Source organism: Podarcis bocagei (genome assembly GCF_964188305.1).
Source record: "Podarcis bocagei genome assembly, chromosome: 12".
In the NCBI taxonomy this organism is placed as follows: domain Eukaryota; kingdom Metazoa; phylum Chordata; class Lepidosauria; order Squamata; family Lacertidae; genus Podarcis; species Podarcis bocagei.
In genome coordinates, this window is record NC_138137.1 from 57403885 (window position 1) to 57421161 (window position 17277).

The 17277-nt window shown below is 49.2% G+C and overlaps 1 protein-coding gene and 2 long non-coding RNA genes across 4 annotated transcripts in view; 1 reads left to right on the forward strand and 2 right to left on the reverse strand.

The window, feature by feature from the left end:
• Window positions 1-12458, reverse strand: part of LOC308569732 — a 317777-nt gene extending 305319 nt beyond the window's left edge. The window contains exons 1-2 of the long non-coding RNA XR_014000766.1: window positions 12162-12458; window positions 8226-9130 (exon numbers count right to left, since the gene is read on the reverse strand). This is a non-coding gene — a long non-coding RNA (uncharacterized lncRNA). The remainder of the gene's footprint in view (window positions 1-8225; window positions 9131-12161) is intronic.
• LOC308569761 lies at window positions 1403-6803 on the forward strand. 2 transcript variants are annotated; one of them, XR_014000821.1, is made up of 3 exons: window positions 1403-1442; window positions 3953-4150; window positions 6122-6803. It is a non-coding gene; the product is annotated as an uncharacterized lncRNA (long non-coding RNA). The 2 variants fall into 2 exon arrangements; XR_014000822.1 differs by lacking the exon at window positions 1403-1442 and having other exon boundaries at window positions 3363-4150.
• A 1858-nt stretch (window positions 12459-14316) lies between the features above and the next one.
• CCDC12 (coiled-coil domain containing 12) overlaps window positions 14317-17277 on the reverse strand; it is a 39594-nt gene continuing 36633 nt past the window's right edge. The window contains exons 6-7 of the mRNA XM_081163973.1: window positions 17162-17238; window positions 14317-16048 (exon numbers count right to left, since the gene is read on the reverse strand). Coding sequence (XP_081020099.1) covers window positions 15969-16048; window positions 17162-17238 — 157 coding nt within the window. The 3' untranslated portion in view covers window positions 14317-15968. The remainder of the gene's footprint in view (window positions 16049-17161; window positions 17239-17277) is intronic.

The window sequence follows — 17277 nt, forward strand, 5'->3', positions numbered from 1 at the left end:
CGCGAGGGAATTGCCCAACACCCTTGCTGGTTGCAGAGACCAGGAAGGATCGCAGGAGAATCGGAAGCTGCCTTCATACACAGAGTCAGTTATACTAATGTAAAAATCTCTATACAAAGCTTAAAAGATATGCATTAAACATTTGCCCCTTTTTAAAAAATTCAAAGACCTTGGTTGGTTGGTTTTTTTGCAGGATTACAAGGAAGCACAAATGAGAACTCTTTGGGTTCGGTCAGCCAACCAGCTACAAATCCACCTAACAGTTACCTTGTCCCTTCCAACTTGACTGGAGTCAGTGCTGGGTTACCCAAAAGGCAGGCTGACATAAGAGGAGCCTGCAGGATCAGGCCCATGGACCTGATCCTGGGCCTTTCTCCGTGTGTGGCAGAGCCTTCCGGGTCTGCAATGATTTCCTTTTCACCTGTGGAGTTGTACCACTCTATGATTCATTCACCTGGAAACTTCCTCCAGGATTCCTGGCACTGTGGAATTCACATTGTCCCGGGTGCCGCCTAATATTCATTCTGCATTTGTAAAGCATCAATATTTACCTTAGTGTGGCCGCACCCAGACATTTCCTGCCGATTGACATCAGTCTGGCACCTTCACTAGATTCTTTTCAGCGCCTCTTTAAAACATTTTTTTGTCTGGACAGGCCTACCCTAGATACCTAGACAGAGGGCCTTTTCGGTAGTGGCACCCACCCTGTGGAACGCCCTCCCTTCAGATGTGAAGGAAATAAGCAGTTATGCTATCTTTAAAAGACATCTGAAGGCAGCCCTGTTTAGGGAAGTTTTTAATATTTAATGCTGTACTGTTTTTAACATTTGATTGGGAGCTGCCCAGAGTGGCTGGGGAGTCTCAGACAGATGGGTGGGGTATAAATAAATTATTATTATTATTATTATTATTATTATTATTATTATTATTATTATTTAGAATATTTAGCTTACTGTTTATTTTAATCATTCCCCAAAGATTTTAAGCAGCTGCTTTTCACTGTTCTTATCGGAAATGTTGTAGTTTCGTTCTTTTCATAAACTACCTTGGATTTTTAATTTTTTTAAAATGACTACAATCAGGTGGTGTGTAATTTTTTTGGACTAAATAAATAAATGACATATCCTATCGATGGAATTGCCAGCGGAGTTTGATCTCCGGTGATTCATTCGCACATGGCCAGTCACCACAAGAGGGACATGTTTGCCCCAATCATTCAGCTTATTCAGCCATCTAATCTTTCCCGTTCTTAATCCTTTCAGTTTAGCGCCAGAGATGTGGGACTGAACCCATTTGGTGGGCTGGATTATTATCTCCCCGCCCTCCCCCCAAGATGGGCGGGGCCACACACCTGCCAATCACCTGACATCACAATGCCGCCAGGTCACCCGCGTCTCCCTGCACTGCAGATCAGCTGACGTTTGTGTCTGCCGGAGTACTGGGTGAGTCCCATGGGCCCAGCTGTGATCTTCCCTGCCCCACACATGACATCAGGGGCAGGGCAAGTTAGTGTGGCTTGGCCAAATAGCCTCAGGAGCCCAATGGACCTATTTAAGTGTATGGGGTGGAGGATCCCCATACAGAAAGGTGCCAGGGCCAAGCTCGGCTTGATGCTGTGATCCCCTCTCCCAGAATCGTAGAACTGTAGAGTTGGAAAGGACCACAAGGCTCAGTTACTCCAACTTCCTGCAATTCAGGAATCCTTTGCTCCTGACTTGCCTTCTTTCTTCGGCGATCCCTCGTAGCCGAGTAAGATTGTCTTCCATAAACACGTTTTTAACAGTGAGTCCGTAAGTGACTGTGAAGGCCAATTCTGGATCCAGACGTCCTTTCACAGTGGGGACGTTGGTTTCCGTGCGGGAGTTGATCACAGTGTGGATTTGCCAAGCGTGCCTTCCTCTTAGCACGTTTCTCCCTAGCGTCCTGAGTTCGAGTGTCCTCAAAGCCCATGACACCTTTGGGAAAGGCTGTTCTCCAACTGGAGTGCTCGCAGGCCAGTGTTTCCCAGTTGTCGGTGTTTATACTATATCTTTTAAGATTTGCCTTGAGAGAGTCTTTAAACCTCTTTTGTTGACCACCAGCATTACGCTTTCCATTTTTAAGTTCGGAATAGAGTACAGTGGTACCTCTGGTTATGTACTTAATTCGTTCCAGAGATCCGTTCTTAACCTGAAACTGTTCTTAACCTGAAGCACCACTTTAGCTAATGGGGCTTCCCACTGCCGCCGTGCGATTTCTGTTCTCATCCTGAAGCAAAGTTCTTAACCCAAGGTACTATTTCTGGGTTAGTGAAGTCTGTAACCTGAAGCGTATGTAACCCGAGGTACCACTGTAGTTTTTTTGGAAGATGATAATCAGGCATCAGCACAGCATAGAACCTGTAATGGTCTTTGGAAGGAAACTGACCATTGGAAGATGCTCCCAAGGGTACGGATAATTGGTCCTACTGTTCAGATTAATACAACTGCCAATACTAAATCATCCCGTATTACTTTTGTCATACAGTAAGCCCGCAACTTATGCAAAGGTTTGTTTCCCCCCAAAAAACTTGAAGTCAGAAAGACCAAAAACGGAGCCATTTTCTAAAAAAGTAAAAAAACACCAGCAAATTGTTGTTGTTATTGAATTTATATACCGTATTTTTCGCTCTATTGGGCGCACTGGACCATAGGACGCACCAGACCATAGGAGGGGGAGAATGGGGGGGGTTCTTGTTCTCCCCCTCAAAAACAAGGTACGTTCAAGGTGCGTTCAAGAGCAGGCCTTGCTGTTGCCCCCCAAGCTTGTGGGGCTGGCGGTGGAGGGAAGCGCTGCTTTCCCTTACCGCCAGCCTCAAAGATCCCTGAAGTCTTTGGAGCGCAGCTGCACTCCAAAGGCTTGAGGCTTCGGGGACATCCTTTGTAGCCTCCGCAGGGCGGTGGGGTGCCTTCATCCCGCCGCCCTGCGGAGGCTTTGCGCAGCTCTCCCGAAGCTGGAACAGCGAGACAGAGGGCTGCGCAGCACCCCGTCTCGCTGTTTTGGCTTTGGGGACAGCAGGCTGCTATCCGCAAGCCTTGGGAGCCTGGCGGGAACTCCCGCCGGGCTCCGCAGGCTTGCGGAGAGCCACCCGAAGCCCGGGGTGCACAGCGCCACGCTCCCCGGGCTTCGGGCTGCAGGCAGCTGTCCGCAAGCTTGCAGAGCCCAGCGGGAGTTCCCGCCGGGCTCCGCAGGCTTGCGGATAGCTTCCTGAAGCCTGGAATGCGAGAGGGGTCGGTGCACACCGACCCCTCTCGCTCTCCAGGCTTCAGTGAAGGCCTGCATTCGCCCCATAGGACGCACACGCTTTCCCCCTTCATTTTTGGAGGGGAAAAAAGTTCGTCCTATAGAGCGAAAAATACGGTACCACCCTATACCTGGGGGTCTCAGGGCAGTTCACAGAGTAAAATCAAGATATAAAACCACAAAAGACCTAACAAGAATAAAAACAACAACCGAATAGCCCCCCTCCCCCCCCCAAAAAAAACACATTTTAAAAGGGCATAGGGTGTAAGTTGGGTCAACCAAAGGCCTGGTTAAAAAGGAAGGCTTTTGCTTGGTGCCTAAAGATGTATAATGAAGCCACCAGGCAAACTTCCCTGGGGAGAGTATTCCACAGAGGGGGAGCCACTGCAGAAAAGGCCCTGTTCTCGTGTTGCCACCTTCCAGACCTCTCGAGGAGGAGGCACATGAAGAAGGGCCTCAGAAGATGATCTCAGGGTCCGGGTAGGTTCATAAGGGGAGAGGTGTTGGGGTCCTGAGCCATTTAAGGCTTTATAGGTTGTGGGCTTTCTGTACTCCTCCCCAACTTAGTTGCTGCCTTTCTTCCCCTTTCCACTTCCCCTAGGCAAAGGTGATGTTTCGGGGAACTTCCTTGGTCCTTAAACCCCTGTCCCTGGTTTTCATTCTCTCCCTGCAATTCCTCCTCCACCAACAGGAGCTTCTCCCCTCCCCAAATCCGGACGCGAAGAGTTGTGCGGTGCCTCGGAGCGCCTCGAGGGCGATGCGGTGCTTCTGGCTGCTGGCGTTAGTGGTGGGCTTGGTGCTGAGAGGGGCTGCCACCCCACCAGAAGACACAAATTCAACAGGGGCAGGCGATGGAGGCCCCAAGGATGCAGCCAAGCAGGAGGCACAGGTGAGGGCACAGAGCAGATGAGCAGGCTCTCTGGGGCACCAAGTTGTTTGAAATAGAAACTTGGACCTGACTTTCTAGCTCATAGTCAGCCTGGGCCATTGTTTCACCTAGGTGAGATGTTTGTGTCCTGCCAGGCCCTCACTGAGCACCCATTTAGCTGTTGCACTCTGTACTAGAGGCAGCTTCTGAACCAAGCACGGGGCAGCCCCAAGTACAGTGGTGCCCCGCAAGACGAACACCTCGTGAGACAAAAAACTCGCAAAACGAAAGGTTTTTTCGTTTTCGAGCTGCCTCGCAAGACGAATTTCCCTATGGGCTTGCTTCGCAAAACGAAGCTTGCCCCGCAAGCTCCGGGGACAGCGGGAAGCGCAGCGCGTCTTCCCCGCTGTCCCCGGACCTGGGGCTGCGGGGAGAAGATCGCTTCTCCCCGCCTCCCCTTGCTTCAAAAGAGGTCCAGGGACAGCAGGAAGCACAGCGTGTCTTCCCCGCTGTCCCCGGACCTCTTTTGAAGCGAGGGGCGGCGGGGAGAAGCTATCTTCTCCCCGCAGCCCCTTGCTTCAAAAGAGGGGACAGAGCGGCGCTTCCCCTCTGTCCCCGGTCTCCATAGGAACGCATTGATTGATTTTCAATGCATTCCTATGGGAAACCGTGCATCGCAAGACGAAAAACTCGCAAGAAGAAAAAACTTGCGGAACGAAGATTGCAGTAATCTTGTTGGCATCTGTCTGTCTTGAGGGAGGGGAGGAGTCCTTCACTAGTACTCAGCACCCTAAGGCACTTGCCAGGACACCAACACCTGCCCTGGGACCCCTTCCTTCCCCCCTCCACCTCTGGCTTGGCATCCTGAGCAGGCAGGTAAGCCATTCTAATTATTTCCCACAATGCCCGTGACTTAGCATCAGTGTGGCGCATTGCCGGAAACCGAAAGCAGGGCTAGGCTCGGCTTCTCGGTTCTGCCGCTGCAACCAGAGAACCACATCCGGGGGCCACGAACAGAAGACAAATGGCCCTCCTTGAACCTGACCCTCATTGGGGACTCGGAAATCCCACCCCTTGACTGACCACCTGGCCTCTTCCCATTCTCTTTTTCTCCATATTTTTATTAAATCTCCAGAAATATTCCAAACTCTCTCTCTCTCTCTCTCTCTCTCTCTCTCTGTTGTGTGTGTGTGTGTTATTGACTTCCCACCCCTCCTTTCCTAATGTTTGTTTTTTTACTCCTTTTTGCTGTTTTACAACACGTTTTAATTTTCTAAACCCCACTGTCATTAATTCTTTCAATAATCCACTGTTTGTATTTCAATATAAGCGGGCAGAGGGCCTTCTCAGTAGTGGCTCCCGCCCTGAGGAACACCCTCCCATAAGATGTCAAGGAAATAAACCACTATCTGACTTTTAGAAGACATCTGAAGGCAGCTCTGTTTTGGGAAGTTTTTTATTTTTGATGTTTTATTGTATTTTTAATATTCTGTTGGGACCCACCCAGAGTGGCTGCGGAAACCCAGCCAGCTGGGCGGGATATAAGTTGTTATTATTATTATTATTATTATTATTATTATTATTATTATTATTATTATTATTATCTCCTGCCAGCGACTTCATTTATGAATGATAATTTGATAGATAATCCACCGGTGGTCTCCATTCTCCCTTAAACACTTTGCCATTACGTCCCCTTCATTTTTGCAGTCCATCCCACCCACCATTTCAGCATAGCCCATCAGTTTCCTAAGCCATTCCTCCTCAGTGGGTCCTTCCCCTTCCGTGCATATAAAGTTCTAGCTCAGCAATAGGCAAACTCGGCCCTCCAGCTTTTGGGGGGACTACAACTCCCATCATCCCTGTTAGCTAGGGATGATGGGAGTTGTAGTCCCAAAACAGCAGGAGGGCCGAGTTTGCCTACGCCTGTTCCAGCTGCTGTTGGCGGCCTCTTCGCGTTCTCACCGCCTCCCACGGATCTTTCCGTTGCAGGAAGCGAAGGTGATCCACGGCATGTGCTACGTGGCCAGATGCGTCAAAGGGCACTGGGACGTCAGGTGGAAGGCCGGGTGCAGGACCAGTTTGATCCATCCCCATCGCCTCCATCCGCCAAGAGGCGCTTGCAACCATCATGGCAGCTAGCAAGGCATCCTTTGTAGCCTCTCTTCTCTCCCCCAAACCAGCCTTCTAAGACGCGCACAAACTGGTCCGGGAAATGCGAACGAGAGCAGCCAATCTTGGCGCAAAGGCGCAGCAACATCAGAATGTTGCCTCTCCATCTATTGGAGAGGTTCGCCACGGCGCTTCCTTTTGAAACTTGCCAAGCACACTTTGCACAGATGCTGCCTCCCACGGAATCAGACCATCGGTCCACGAAGTTCAATGCTTTCTACACGGATGGGCCGTTTCTCAGAGGGCTGGAGGGAGCCTAGCATCAAACCCACCCAGGATTGAGTTAAGCATCTTCCAGCTTCAGCTACGAGGGGACCTGCCTGCTGCCAATACCCACCAGCTGTTTCCCCCAGCAGCAACAGAAGGAGCAAGAGCGACGCTATTCCACATTTTTCGTTCATTTTGGCCTAGGTATTTCTGTTCTGTGTCTGCTTAGGTTTCGTTTAGACGTACGTGCGCCTTGTTACTTTTCTGCGTTAATAAACCCTCCCCTGTAAGAGTGCTTGCTGCCTTTGGATCCTTAAAAGAACCAGGCAAAAAATAAAAACAACACCTGGGGAGGGCAACCAGCAAATCCCTGCATTCCCAAAGGTTGGTTCAGCCTTCCTACTGAAGTGGGATTTCTGTTGGGGTCATTATCTGGGAGGCCACTGCCACAAGAATGTGGACCGCCACAAAACTGGTGAGAAGCAGCTTAGCAGGAACCGAGTCGCTGAAACAACTCCAGGTAAGGCGCGAGGAGGGCTCTTCACGTACAGTAAGAAAATAGGATTGAGTAAGGGTTTTCAAGGGATGCGGGTGGCGCTGTGGGTTAAACCACAGAGCCTAGGACTTGCCGATCAGAAGGTCGGCAGTTCGAATCCCCGCAACGGGGTGAGCTCCCGTTGCTTGGTCCCTGATCCTGCCAACCTAGCAGTTCAAAAGCAAGTCAGAGTGCAAGTAGATAAATAGGTACCGCTCTGGTGGGAGGGTAAACAGCGTTTCCGTGCACTGCTCTGGTTCACCAGAAGCGGCTTAGTCATGCTGGCCACATGACCCGGAAGCTGTACGCCGGCTCCCTCGGCCAGTAAAGCGAGATTCTCGCCGCAACCCCAGAGTCGGCCACGAATGGACCTAATGGTCAGGGGTCCCTTTACCTTTAAGGGTTTTCAAGGGCTGTGGCTGCATGAGAGATAGCGTCAATACAGGAGTTCCCCTCTCTCTTCTGGTGGCTTACCGATAAGAATTAATGAGCATCTGGTAGATTTATAGTCCTTTTATTGCATTATGTTACAAGCAGAAACAGGCAACCCTGGAGATCAGTTGCCTACTCTGACTCCTGCCCACTTCCACAGCAAGAAGCGTGCCAATCACAAGTCTCTCCCCCCCACGTCTCCTTTGTTCTCTGACACGCTCGAACCTCCGAGTTTGTAGGGAGGGAGGGGGTCCCCCCTACTCTCAATTGATGTATCGCCCAGCTGCTCCCTCCCTTCTGGTTGCTTAGCTACTATCTCGTAGCTGGGTAGCTCCTCCCTCAACTGTGCAGCTTCTGTGTCTGCCTGTCTCTCTGCTTCTGGATAAGCTAGAAGCAGGGCTTGGAGACCCCAGCCTATGGAATTGTATCAATCCTTCTGTTAATAGTGTTTTATCATGGCGCGGCAGTTCGTCTTCCTATTGATCAGTGGTGCATGCATTTTAACATCCCATGACAGGCGGCACACCCCACCTCCGCCCTGTGCGCCACAATTTAATTCTGCAGTTCAGCAATGCAGAAGAGACGGCTTTCACCACTCACCGGTTATTGCTTCATAACACAGAGGGAATCGGGCCAAGCAAGTTGTTCCATCCATGCAATTAGCAAAAAAAATATTATTTTCTAATTAGGGCAATGAGGGGGAGGATTTACCCAGGTTGAGAGTGCTGCAAGGGCAAAAGGATTTTATACACACACACACACACACACACACCACCTTTCTGCCAGGTCCTGATCCAGATTAGTGGATCTAATCCGGTGCATTGACATAAGGTAACACACAAGTAATGCCTTGCCAGTAATAGTGTTTATTGCTGTAAAATTAGAAGCTCCATATAACAAGACAATGAAACACAGAATTGTAGAGTTGGAAAGGGACCCCGAGGGTCATCTAGTCCAACCCCCCTTCAATGCAGGGATCTCAGCAAAAGCATCCATGACAGACAGGCATCCAAAAAACCTTAGAAACCTCCAAGGAAGGAGAGTCCGCAATCTCCCGAAGATGGCCATCACTGACTGTGAGACAGTCTAGAAAGAGAGAATATTCCTTCGCTGCCCTTCTCCGGCGGTGGCTGAAGTCAGGAAAGGGATCTAAGCATCTAAAAAGGCCTGTGTGGTCTAGCATCCTTTCCCCACTGTGGCCACTCTGGCGCTCATTTTGGGAAGTTCTCCAGCGGGATCTGAGCGTGACAGCGACTCTCCTCGTTTGCGATTCTCAGAAACTGATGTTCAGAGTCAATCTGCCTCCGACACGGGGTGTGTGTGTGTGTGTGTGTGTGTGTGTAACGTAGCCTTAGTCAACATAGCCTTAGCTACCAGGAGCAAGTTACAGAAATTCAGGCATACGGATCCAGTGTGGGTGTGAAAAAGCTTAAGGAGCTACAGAGCTAAGGGTCCACGGGAAACAGTCAGTGGGGGGAGGCGGAGAGGGTGGGGACCGGCTGACTTCTGTTCCCAGGTGTTGCGGTTCTATCGCGATGCACGGTGTTTGTCACATTGCCAAGCGGGCCAAACATCCCAGGCCTTGGGGTCGGGGGCTCTTCCTTCCTACTTTCCCGTATCCACTTTTTCCACCAGGCTTTAGCGACCCGTGCACCCTGATAGACAAAAGATGCCAAGAATTAAGAGGGAAGGTAAGAGGCAGAATGGGTTCCCTCCGCCAGGTTCTCCCAGGAAACCCATACTTGGAATCAGAATTCCGTACAGTGAATTTAATAATAATAATAATAATAAATAATAGAGCCATACCTCGGGTTGCGAACGCTGCAGGTTGAGCATTTTTGGGTTACAGACCACGCCAAACCCGGAAGTACCAGAATGTGTTACTTCCGGGTTTTGACGCTTGCGCATGCACAGACGCACAAAATGGCATCACGCACGTGCGCAGACGTGGCACTATGGGTCGTGAACATGCCTCCCGCACAGATCACGTTCGCAACCCCGAGGTATGACTGTAATAAATTTTTATTTATACCCTGACCTCCCTGGCCAGGGGCGGGCTCAGGGCGGCTAACACCGAATATAAAGAATATAAATATCTTGGTATCTGAAGAAGTGTGCATGCACACGAAAGCTCATACCAAGAACTAACTTAGTTGGTCTTTAAGGTGCTACTGGAAGGAATTTTTTTTATTTTGACCGAATATAAAGTACAATAAAACGTAATAAAAAAATGAAAAAGAAACAGTTAACTAAAATACAGTTTAAAATGCAGCCTCATTTTAGTAGTAGCCCATAAATCAAGACCATAAAGGGAGGAAACCTCAGATATTCACCAGAGCCAGCTATCCATGCTGGTCCTTACTTGGGCCAGCAAAAAAGCCAAGGGGAAATTTATATACCAACTCAACTCGCCGTGTTTGGAGGAGGAGGAATTTGCTGCCTATGATCCCAAGAACACCATCCCCACCGTCAAACATGGAGGGGGACAAAAGACCCCCTGAGATGTGTGCAAACCTGGTGGCCACCGACAAGAAACATCTGTAATTCCCAACAAGGGTTTTGCTACCAAGTACTAAGTCATCTTTTGGAAAGGGATCAAATACTTATTCCACTCATTATAATGCACATCAATCTCTGCCTTTAGTCTTCTGGGTTTCTGGGGGGGGGGGGAGTTTCCTGTTGTTATTCTCTGTCTCTCACAGCTATAATAAAAATAAAAAAATCCCTTCCAGTAGCACCTTAAAGACCAACTAAGTTAGTTCTTGGTATGAGCTTTCGTGTGCATGCACACTTCTTCAGATATCTGAAGAATATCTGAAGAAGTGTGCAATATCTGAAGATATTCTTCAGAAGTGTATCTGAAGAAGTGTGCATGCACATGAAAGCTCATACCAAGAACTAACTTAGTTGGTCTTTAAGGTGCTACTGGAAGGGATTTTTTTATTTTGACTATGGCAGACCAACACGGCTACCTATCTGTAGCTATAATAAACCTACTATTAAATTTACGGGCTGGTCATTTCTTTGTCAGAGGGCAGACGGGCAAATTTAGCAGGGGATCAAATACTTTTCCCCCTCGCTGTACCATGCCCACAACCAAAATGCCACAAATAACAGAACCCTATTCCTGGACCACAATGGCACTTTGGAAACCAACCCACAGATTTTCATCATTGAAAGATGTCCACCATCTGCTCTAATTGTTCTTTTTTCAGCCTTTTGCTGTGTTGAACAGCAAAGCCCGATCGGTAAAAATATTGCTACATGTCACGCCGAACTCTGAGTGGTCCAAGATGCCGCCATCTCCCTTGGAGAGATCGTAATAATAATAATTTATTATTTGTACCCCGCCCATCTGGCTGGGTTTCCCCAGCCACTCTGGGCGGCTTCCAACAAAGATTAAAAATACATCAAAATATCACACATTAAAAAGTTCCCTAGCAGGGCTGCCTTCAGATGTCTTCTAAATGTCAGGTAGTTGTTCTTCTCTTTGACATCTGGTGGGAGGGTGTTCCACAGGGCAGGCGCCACCACCGAGAAGGCCCTCTGCCTGGTTCCCTGTAGCTTGGCTTCTCGCAGTGAGGGAACCGCCAGAAGGCCCTCGGCACTGGACTTCAGCGTCCGGGCAGAATGATGGGGGTGGAGGTAAAAAGGTAAGAGGCTGCTGGATCAGTCCAATGACCTATCTAGTCCAGCATCCTGTTCTCACAATGGCCACCCACATGCCTGTGGGAAGCCAAAAACCAGGATCCGAACACAAGATCCCTCAACCCTCCTTCGGTCTCCAGCAACTGGGATTCAGAAACATTTTGCTTCCGTGATATATAGGTGGTACATGACACCAGTCAAGCTTGCAAAAATTTATCATTTGCCCGATAACAAATGTTGGAAATGTAAAGAAACTGAAGGTACATTCTTTCACTTTTGGTGGACGTGCCCAAAGATTAAGGCTTTCTGGGAGATGATATATAATGAACTGAAAAAGGTATTTAAATATACCTTCCTGAAGAAACCAGAGGCCTTTCTCCTGGGCATGGTCGGCCAATTGGTGCCAAAGAAGGACAGAACTTTTTTTATGTACGCAACAACGGCAGCAAGAATACTTATTGCAAAGTATTGGAAGATACAAGATCTACCCACCTTGGAAGAATGGCAGATGAAGGTGATAGACTACATGGGACTGGCAGAAATGACTGGCAGAATCCGAAACCAGGGAAGAGAGACGGCAGAAGAAGATTGGAAGAAATTTAAGGACTATCTTGGGAAATATTATAAAATTAGTGAATGTTAGATTGATGTTGGACTGAATAAGTGGTTACTAGCTGTAATGATTAAGATAATTGGGGGGGAAAGAAGAAAGAAAGGTGTAAAATTAAGTGAAAATTAAAGGTGAGGATTTGCTGAATGAATAATTTGAACTGGAATACAAAAAGGGGAGGTATGAGGAGGTCCGAGAAATAAGTTAAAAGAAAATAAGTGAATGAAATTATACGTGTTGTTAATTTTTGTATTTTTGTTTTTTTCTTTTTTGTATAATTTTTGAAAAGTTAATAAATATATTTTTTTAAAAAAGAAACGTTTTGCTTCCGATTGTGGAGGCAGAGCCGAGCCGTCATGGCTAGCAACCACCGATAGCCGAGATCTTAACCCTGAAGTCTCTCCTTCAGATACATCGCCAACACTTACCTGCTGGCGCTTAAGGTGGGCTTCTTCCTTCTCAGGTGCATCTTCCGAAGTTGATCCTCCTTCTGTGGCCGGCACTTCAGCCTCAGAGATGGCAGCCACCACCAGGGTGACGCCGACAATCAGGAAAAGCAACCACGGACCTCGCATCATTCCTGGGATGTGTGCTTCGGTGGCTGAGCGACTTGTCTTCTGAGAACAAGGCAGGTCCTGAACGCTTTTTAAGGCACTGCTCTGGACTTCCCGCAGGAAATTCCTTCTTCGGGGAGACGAGCAGGAAACGGGCTTTGCATGCAACCTGTTGAAATCTACGTTTCCCGGAGTTGACCCAAACAGGTTGCCTCACCAGCTAACAGCAGCCACTTCCTGGCCCACCCCATTTTGCAACCTGTGTGTTTTGCTCAAGCCTTTGTTCAGTTTAGTTGCGGTTACACCCAAACTTTCCCCCAAGACACTACATGGCTTTCCCTCTGCCAACTTTTTCCTCCCTGCAAAGTAGGTTAAGGTAAAGGACCATTAGGTCCAGTCGTGGCCAACTCTGGGGTTGCAGCGCTCATCATGCTTTATTGGCCGAGGGAGCCGGCGTACAGATTCCGGGTCATGTGGCCAGCATGACTAAGCCGTTTCTGGCGAAACAGAGCAGCGCACGGAAACGCCGTTTACCTTCCCACCGGAGTGGTACCTATTTATCTACTTGCACTTCGAGGTGCTTTCGAACTGCTAGGTTGGCAGGAGCAGGGACCGAGCAACAGGAGCTCACCCTGTCGCAGAGATTCGAACCGCCGACCTTCTGATCGGCAGGTCCTAGGCTCTGTGGTTTAACCCACAGCGCCACCCGCGTCCCCTGCAAAGTAGGTTAGGCTGGGAAAAATATTTGGAGAGGTGCTGTCCCTATGACTCTGGCCAAACAACAAGTTCTTCTTTGGTGCTTGGCCTTATTCTGTCACTACTCCAGAAATATACTGGATGCTGCAATCGGTTTCTTGCCACTTTGTTGCTTGGTAGAGATCCTGTTATAATATACAGTGGAACCTCGGCTCCCGAACGCCTTGGGAGCCGAACGTTCTGGCTCACGAACGAACGAAAACCAGAAGTAATTGTTCAGGTTTTCGAACGTGATTTGGAAGCCAAACGCCCGGCCCGGCTTCCAATTGGCTTCAGGAAGCTGCTGCAGCCAATCAGAAGCCATGCCTTGGCTCCCGAACTGTTTTGGGAATCAGACAGACTCCCGGAATGGATTAAGTTTGGGAACCAAGGTTCCACTGTACAAGGTGGCCAAATTTTGTGCAGCAGCAATCAAAATACAACATGCAACGATTAGCTCCCAGAATTAGTAGTATATATATCGACCGATGGGAAACTTCTTGGTCAGAAGGGTTTCTGGACAGTTAAATGACCCCCTAGAACTGTGGGGGTCTGTGTGTGATAGAACTGTGCAATGTTATATCATTTTATCTTGTCCTGGGCTTTTAAATTTTGTAATCAGTGAGAGCTGGAGCATAAAGCAGGCTGATCGCCGAAGAATGGATGCTTTTGAATCATGGTGCTGGAGGAGACTCTTGAGAGTCCCATGGACTGCAAGATCAAACCTCTCCATTCTGAAGGAAATCAGCCCTGAGTGCTCACTGGAAGGACAGATCCTGAAGCTGAGGCTCCAATACTCTGGCCACCTCATGAGAAGACTCCCTGGAAAAGACCCTGATGCTGGGAAAGATGGAGGGCACAAGGAGAAGGGGATGACAGAGGACAAGATGGTTGGACAGTGTTCTCGAAGCTACCAGCATGAGTTTGACCAAACTGCGGGAGGCAGTGGAAGACAGGAGTGCCTGGCGTGCTCTGGTCCAGGGGGTCATGAAGAGTCGGACATGACTAAACAACAACAATCGGTGTTTTCATCTTCATACTGGTCATTGACCTTACTTAATAAAACGACTTGACCTGAGAGGCAGATGGCGTCTTGGCTCAGCCACACCTCACCTGCCAGAGAGAATATCTGCCTGATATCTTGTGGCTCAGTGGACTGACTGGCAGGTCTAATCCAGCTTCCCAAAGCTATTCTCCTCTCCAGAAAAATTCCATGCACGAAATACTGTGTCTCCCAGTTGGGTTTTTAATTTAATCACCCAGGAACGTGAAAGAAAATACAAGGCACTGCGGATTATCTTTAGAACATTTTTTTATTTTTTTAAAAAACCTCTGCACGACTGGAGGCGAATCGATTAAAGAACAGGAAGATGGCCACAAGGAGTGGCATCGACTTTTCAAAGTTTTGTAATCTGAAAACATGTCGGAATGAAATATTAACATCCCGGGCTGCAATGCAAGAGAGGTTGTTATTTTAGCAACCCACAAAGAAGTGGCCTGGCCACAAAACTGTTCCAGGAGACGCCCGCTTGCTTGCCCCGCGTTGGATGTGCTCAGAACTGGTTAGTCCGTGGCTTTGCAGACTTATGCTAAAGTGGGACTGCCACTCAGGTGATGTTTTGCAAGCAGATAGCAGCAAGAAGAACTTATCTATAGGGGTTAGAGATCTGGGGTACAGAAGGACAGTGCCTTTCCAACCACAACCACTTACAGAAACTGTGGGTCTTGGCCACGAGAGGCAGCCCAGTGCCTTAGGGACTGGTTCCCCCTGAAAAAAACCCGACACACTCCCCGATCACAGCCAATAATTCTCGCAAGGGCGGACTCCTGGGTTGGATTTCCAAAGCGATCTTGCTCTTTTGCCAAGCCTCAAATTCTCCACCCGACATCTCGTGCCACAAACTGCAAGGGTCTTCGCTTAGGCTGCGGCACGCACAGGACTGGAGGAAGGAGGGGGCCCTGTGTCAGCCAAGAGCACGAGGGTCTCGTCTTTCTTTCGCACAGCTGTCAACGTTTCCCTTTTCTTAAGGGAATTTCCCTTATTCCAAATAGGATTCCTCGCAAGAAAAGGGAAAAGTTGACAGCTATGTTCTTTCGCAAGGTCGAGGCGTGGCATTACTGGTAGGGAACTGCCTTCGAGAGAAGATTATGGGCAAATGCGCCGGGGACTCCCTATGGAAACTTTGCAAAGAGCTTTCTGCTGCATTTCTGGGTGTCTCCTGCAGCGCCACACTTCACAGCTGCTGGGCTGGGGATTTTGAAGCATCCTTTGAAACACATGGGAAATCTGTGCTAAATCTAACTACAGGCCCCTCAGCAGTTGCCAGAGGCGAGCCTGTGGGCAGAATCGAGGGTCCCTGCCCTGAGACCAACTCCCTTTGATATGTGGATAAGCCACATTCAAGTCAGCTTCTTCCCCAACGTGACTTTCTAGGGGCACTTCAAGGAAGTCTGCCAAGCATACTGGAATTTGCCTGCAAGAGACAGAGGTCTCTAAACACCTGTGCGCTTTTGCATTATGAAAATCAACAAGGGAGAATTTCCTATTTCATTTAAAATGCAGCATTTCATGTTATGATGTTTTTTTGGGATGGGCGAGTTTTTCCCTGCGTCCTCTTCAGATACGTCTGTTGTACTGCAGGTATCCCCAGGGACACAGTTCTGTAAGCGATTGTGACCCACTTCTGCAGGCTCCTACTTTTGGCCATCTTCCTGGTTCTCCCTTGCATGAGAAAAGTCCTCTGCCCCACTCGTTTGCTTGCCAGCAATACCCCCAAGCAAAAGCCTGCCTGGAGAAGACGTAAACACCAGGCAGGCCCTTGCATTCTGCCGATTTGTGTCAAGCGTGTTTCGTCCCCTCGTTCCACAGCCCTGCATCCAGCACAGTCAGAGAAGCTTCGCACAAGGGCCACCCAGGGCAAAGGAGAGCCTGCCGGATGGGCCGCCTCAGTCCGAATCGCTTCCCTCCTGCTTTGCTGAGTCAACCGCTGACGCCAGATCTTCCTCCTGGCCTCTTAGCCTCTCTCCTGCGAGGGAAACAGAAACATCACTCAGCAACTGTTGCCTGTCTGAAGCGAGCCCACAGTAAACCACACCACGTAGTAGTAATAATAATAATAATAATAATAATAATTTATTATTTGTACCCCGCCCATCTGGCTGGGTTTCGCCAGCCACTCTGGGCGGCTTCCAACAAAGTTAAAAAATACATTAAAATGTCACACATTAAAAACTTCCCTGAACAGGGCTGCCTTCAGATGTCTTCTAAATGTCAGGTAGTTGTTTATCTCTTTGACATCTGATGGGAGGGCGTTCCACAGGGCGGGTGCCACCACTGAGAAGGCCCTCTGCCTGGTTCCCTGTAGCTTTGCTTCTCACAATGAGGGAACCGTCAGAAGGCCCACGGAGCTGGACCTCAGCATCCGGGCAGAACGATGGGGGTGGAGACGCTCCTTCAGGTCTACTGGGCCTTTGAAGCCGTTTAGGGCTTTAAAGGTCAACACCAACACTTTGAATTGTGCTCGGAAACGTACTGGGAGCCAATGTAGGTCTTTCAGGACCGGTGACGTTAACTCCTAAGTCTCCTCCTCTCCAGGGTTTCCTCCAAGCAATCTCAGACTATGCCGGTGTGCCTGCCTTTGCTCCTCCCACTTCACGCCCCTCCTGGTCCTGTGACACATGGGGAGCTTGTTGCAGCAGCAGCAGGAGGAGGCATTCTGGCTTCTTTGCCAACCTGACTCATCTCTGCCTCTTGGCCTGTCAAGAATCCACATTTGGAATTCAAGCTGAGTTAAGTTTCCCTGGGGAAGGGCTGCAACTCAAGAGGGAGACCATCTGTCTTGTAAGGAGGGGGTCCCAGATTCAACCCCTGCTGGCATCTCCAGGTAGGGCTGGAAGAAACACTTGCCTGAAATCCTGGAGAGCAGCTGCCAGCCAGTGTAGACCAAACTGGGCTAGATGGACCAGCCGTCAGGCTCGGTATAAGGCGGCTTCCTATGGAATGGGGCAGGGACACCAGGATACCAAGGGGAGGCACAGAGGGCTGAGCGAGAGCCAAAACTAAATGGCGACAGTACATGTGGGATGCTTAGCACTGCAATGGACGCCTCCAACACATTTCCCCGCAGACGGTCACTCACTTATTAGCTCGGCTATCGCCCTCTGGGTTCGCTTCTCCAGCTTCTCCAGTTTCTTAGCCACGTCCCGCTTCAAGTCCCTGAGGAGTGAGGGAAATGGAAACAAAATGAGCTCAGGC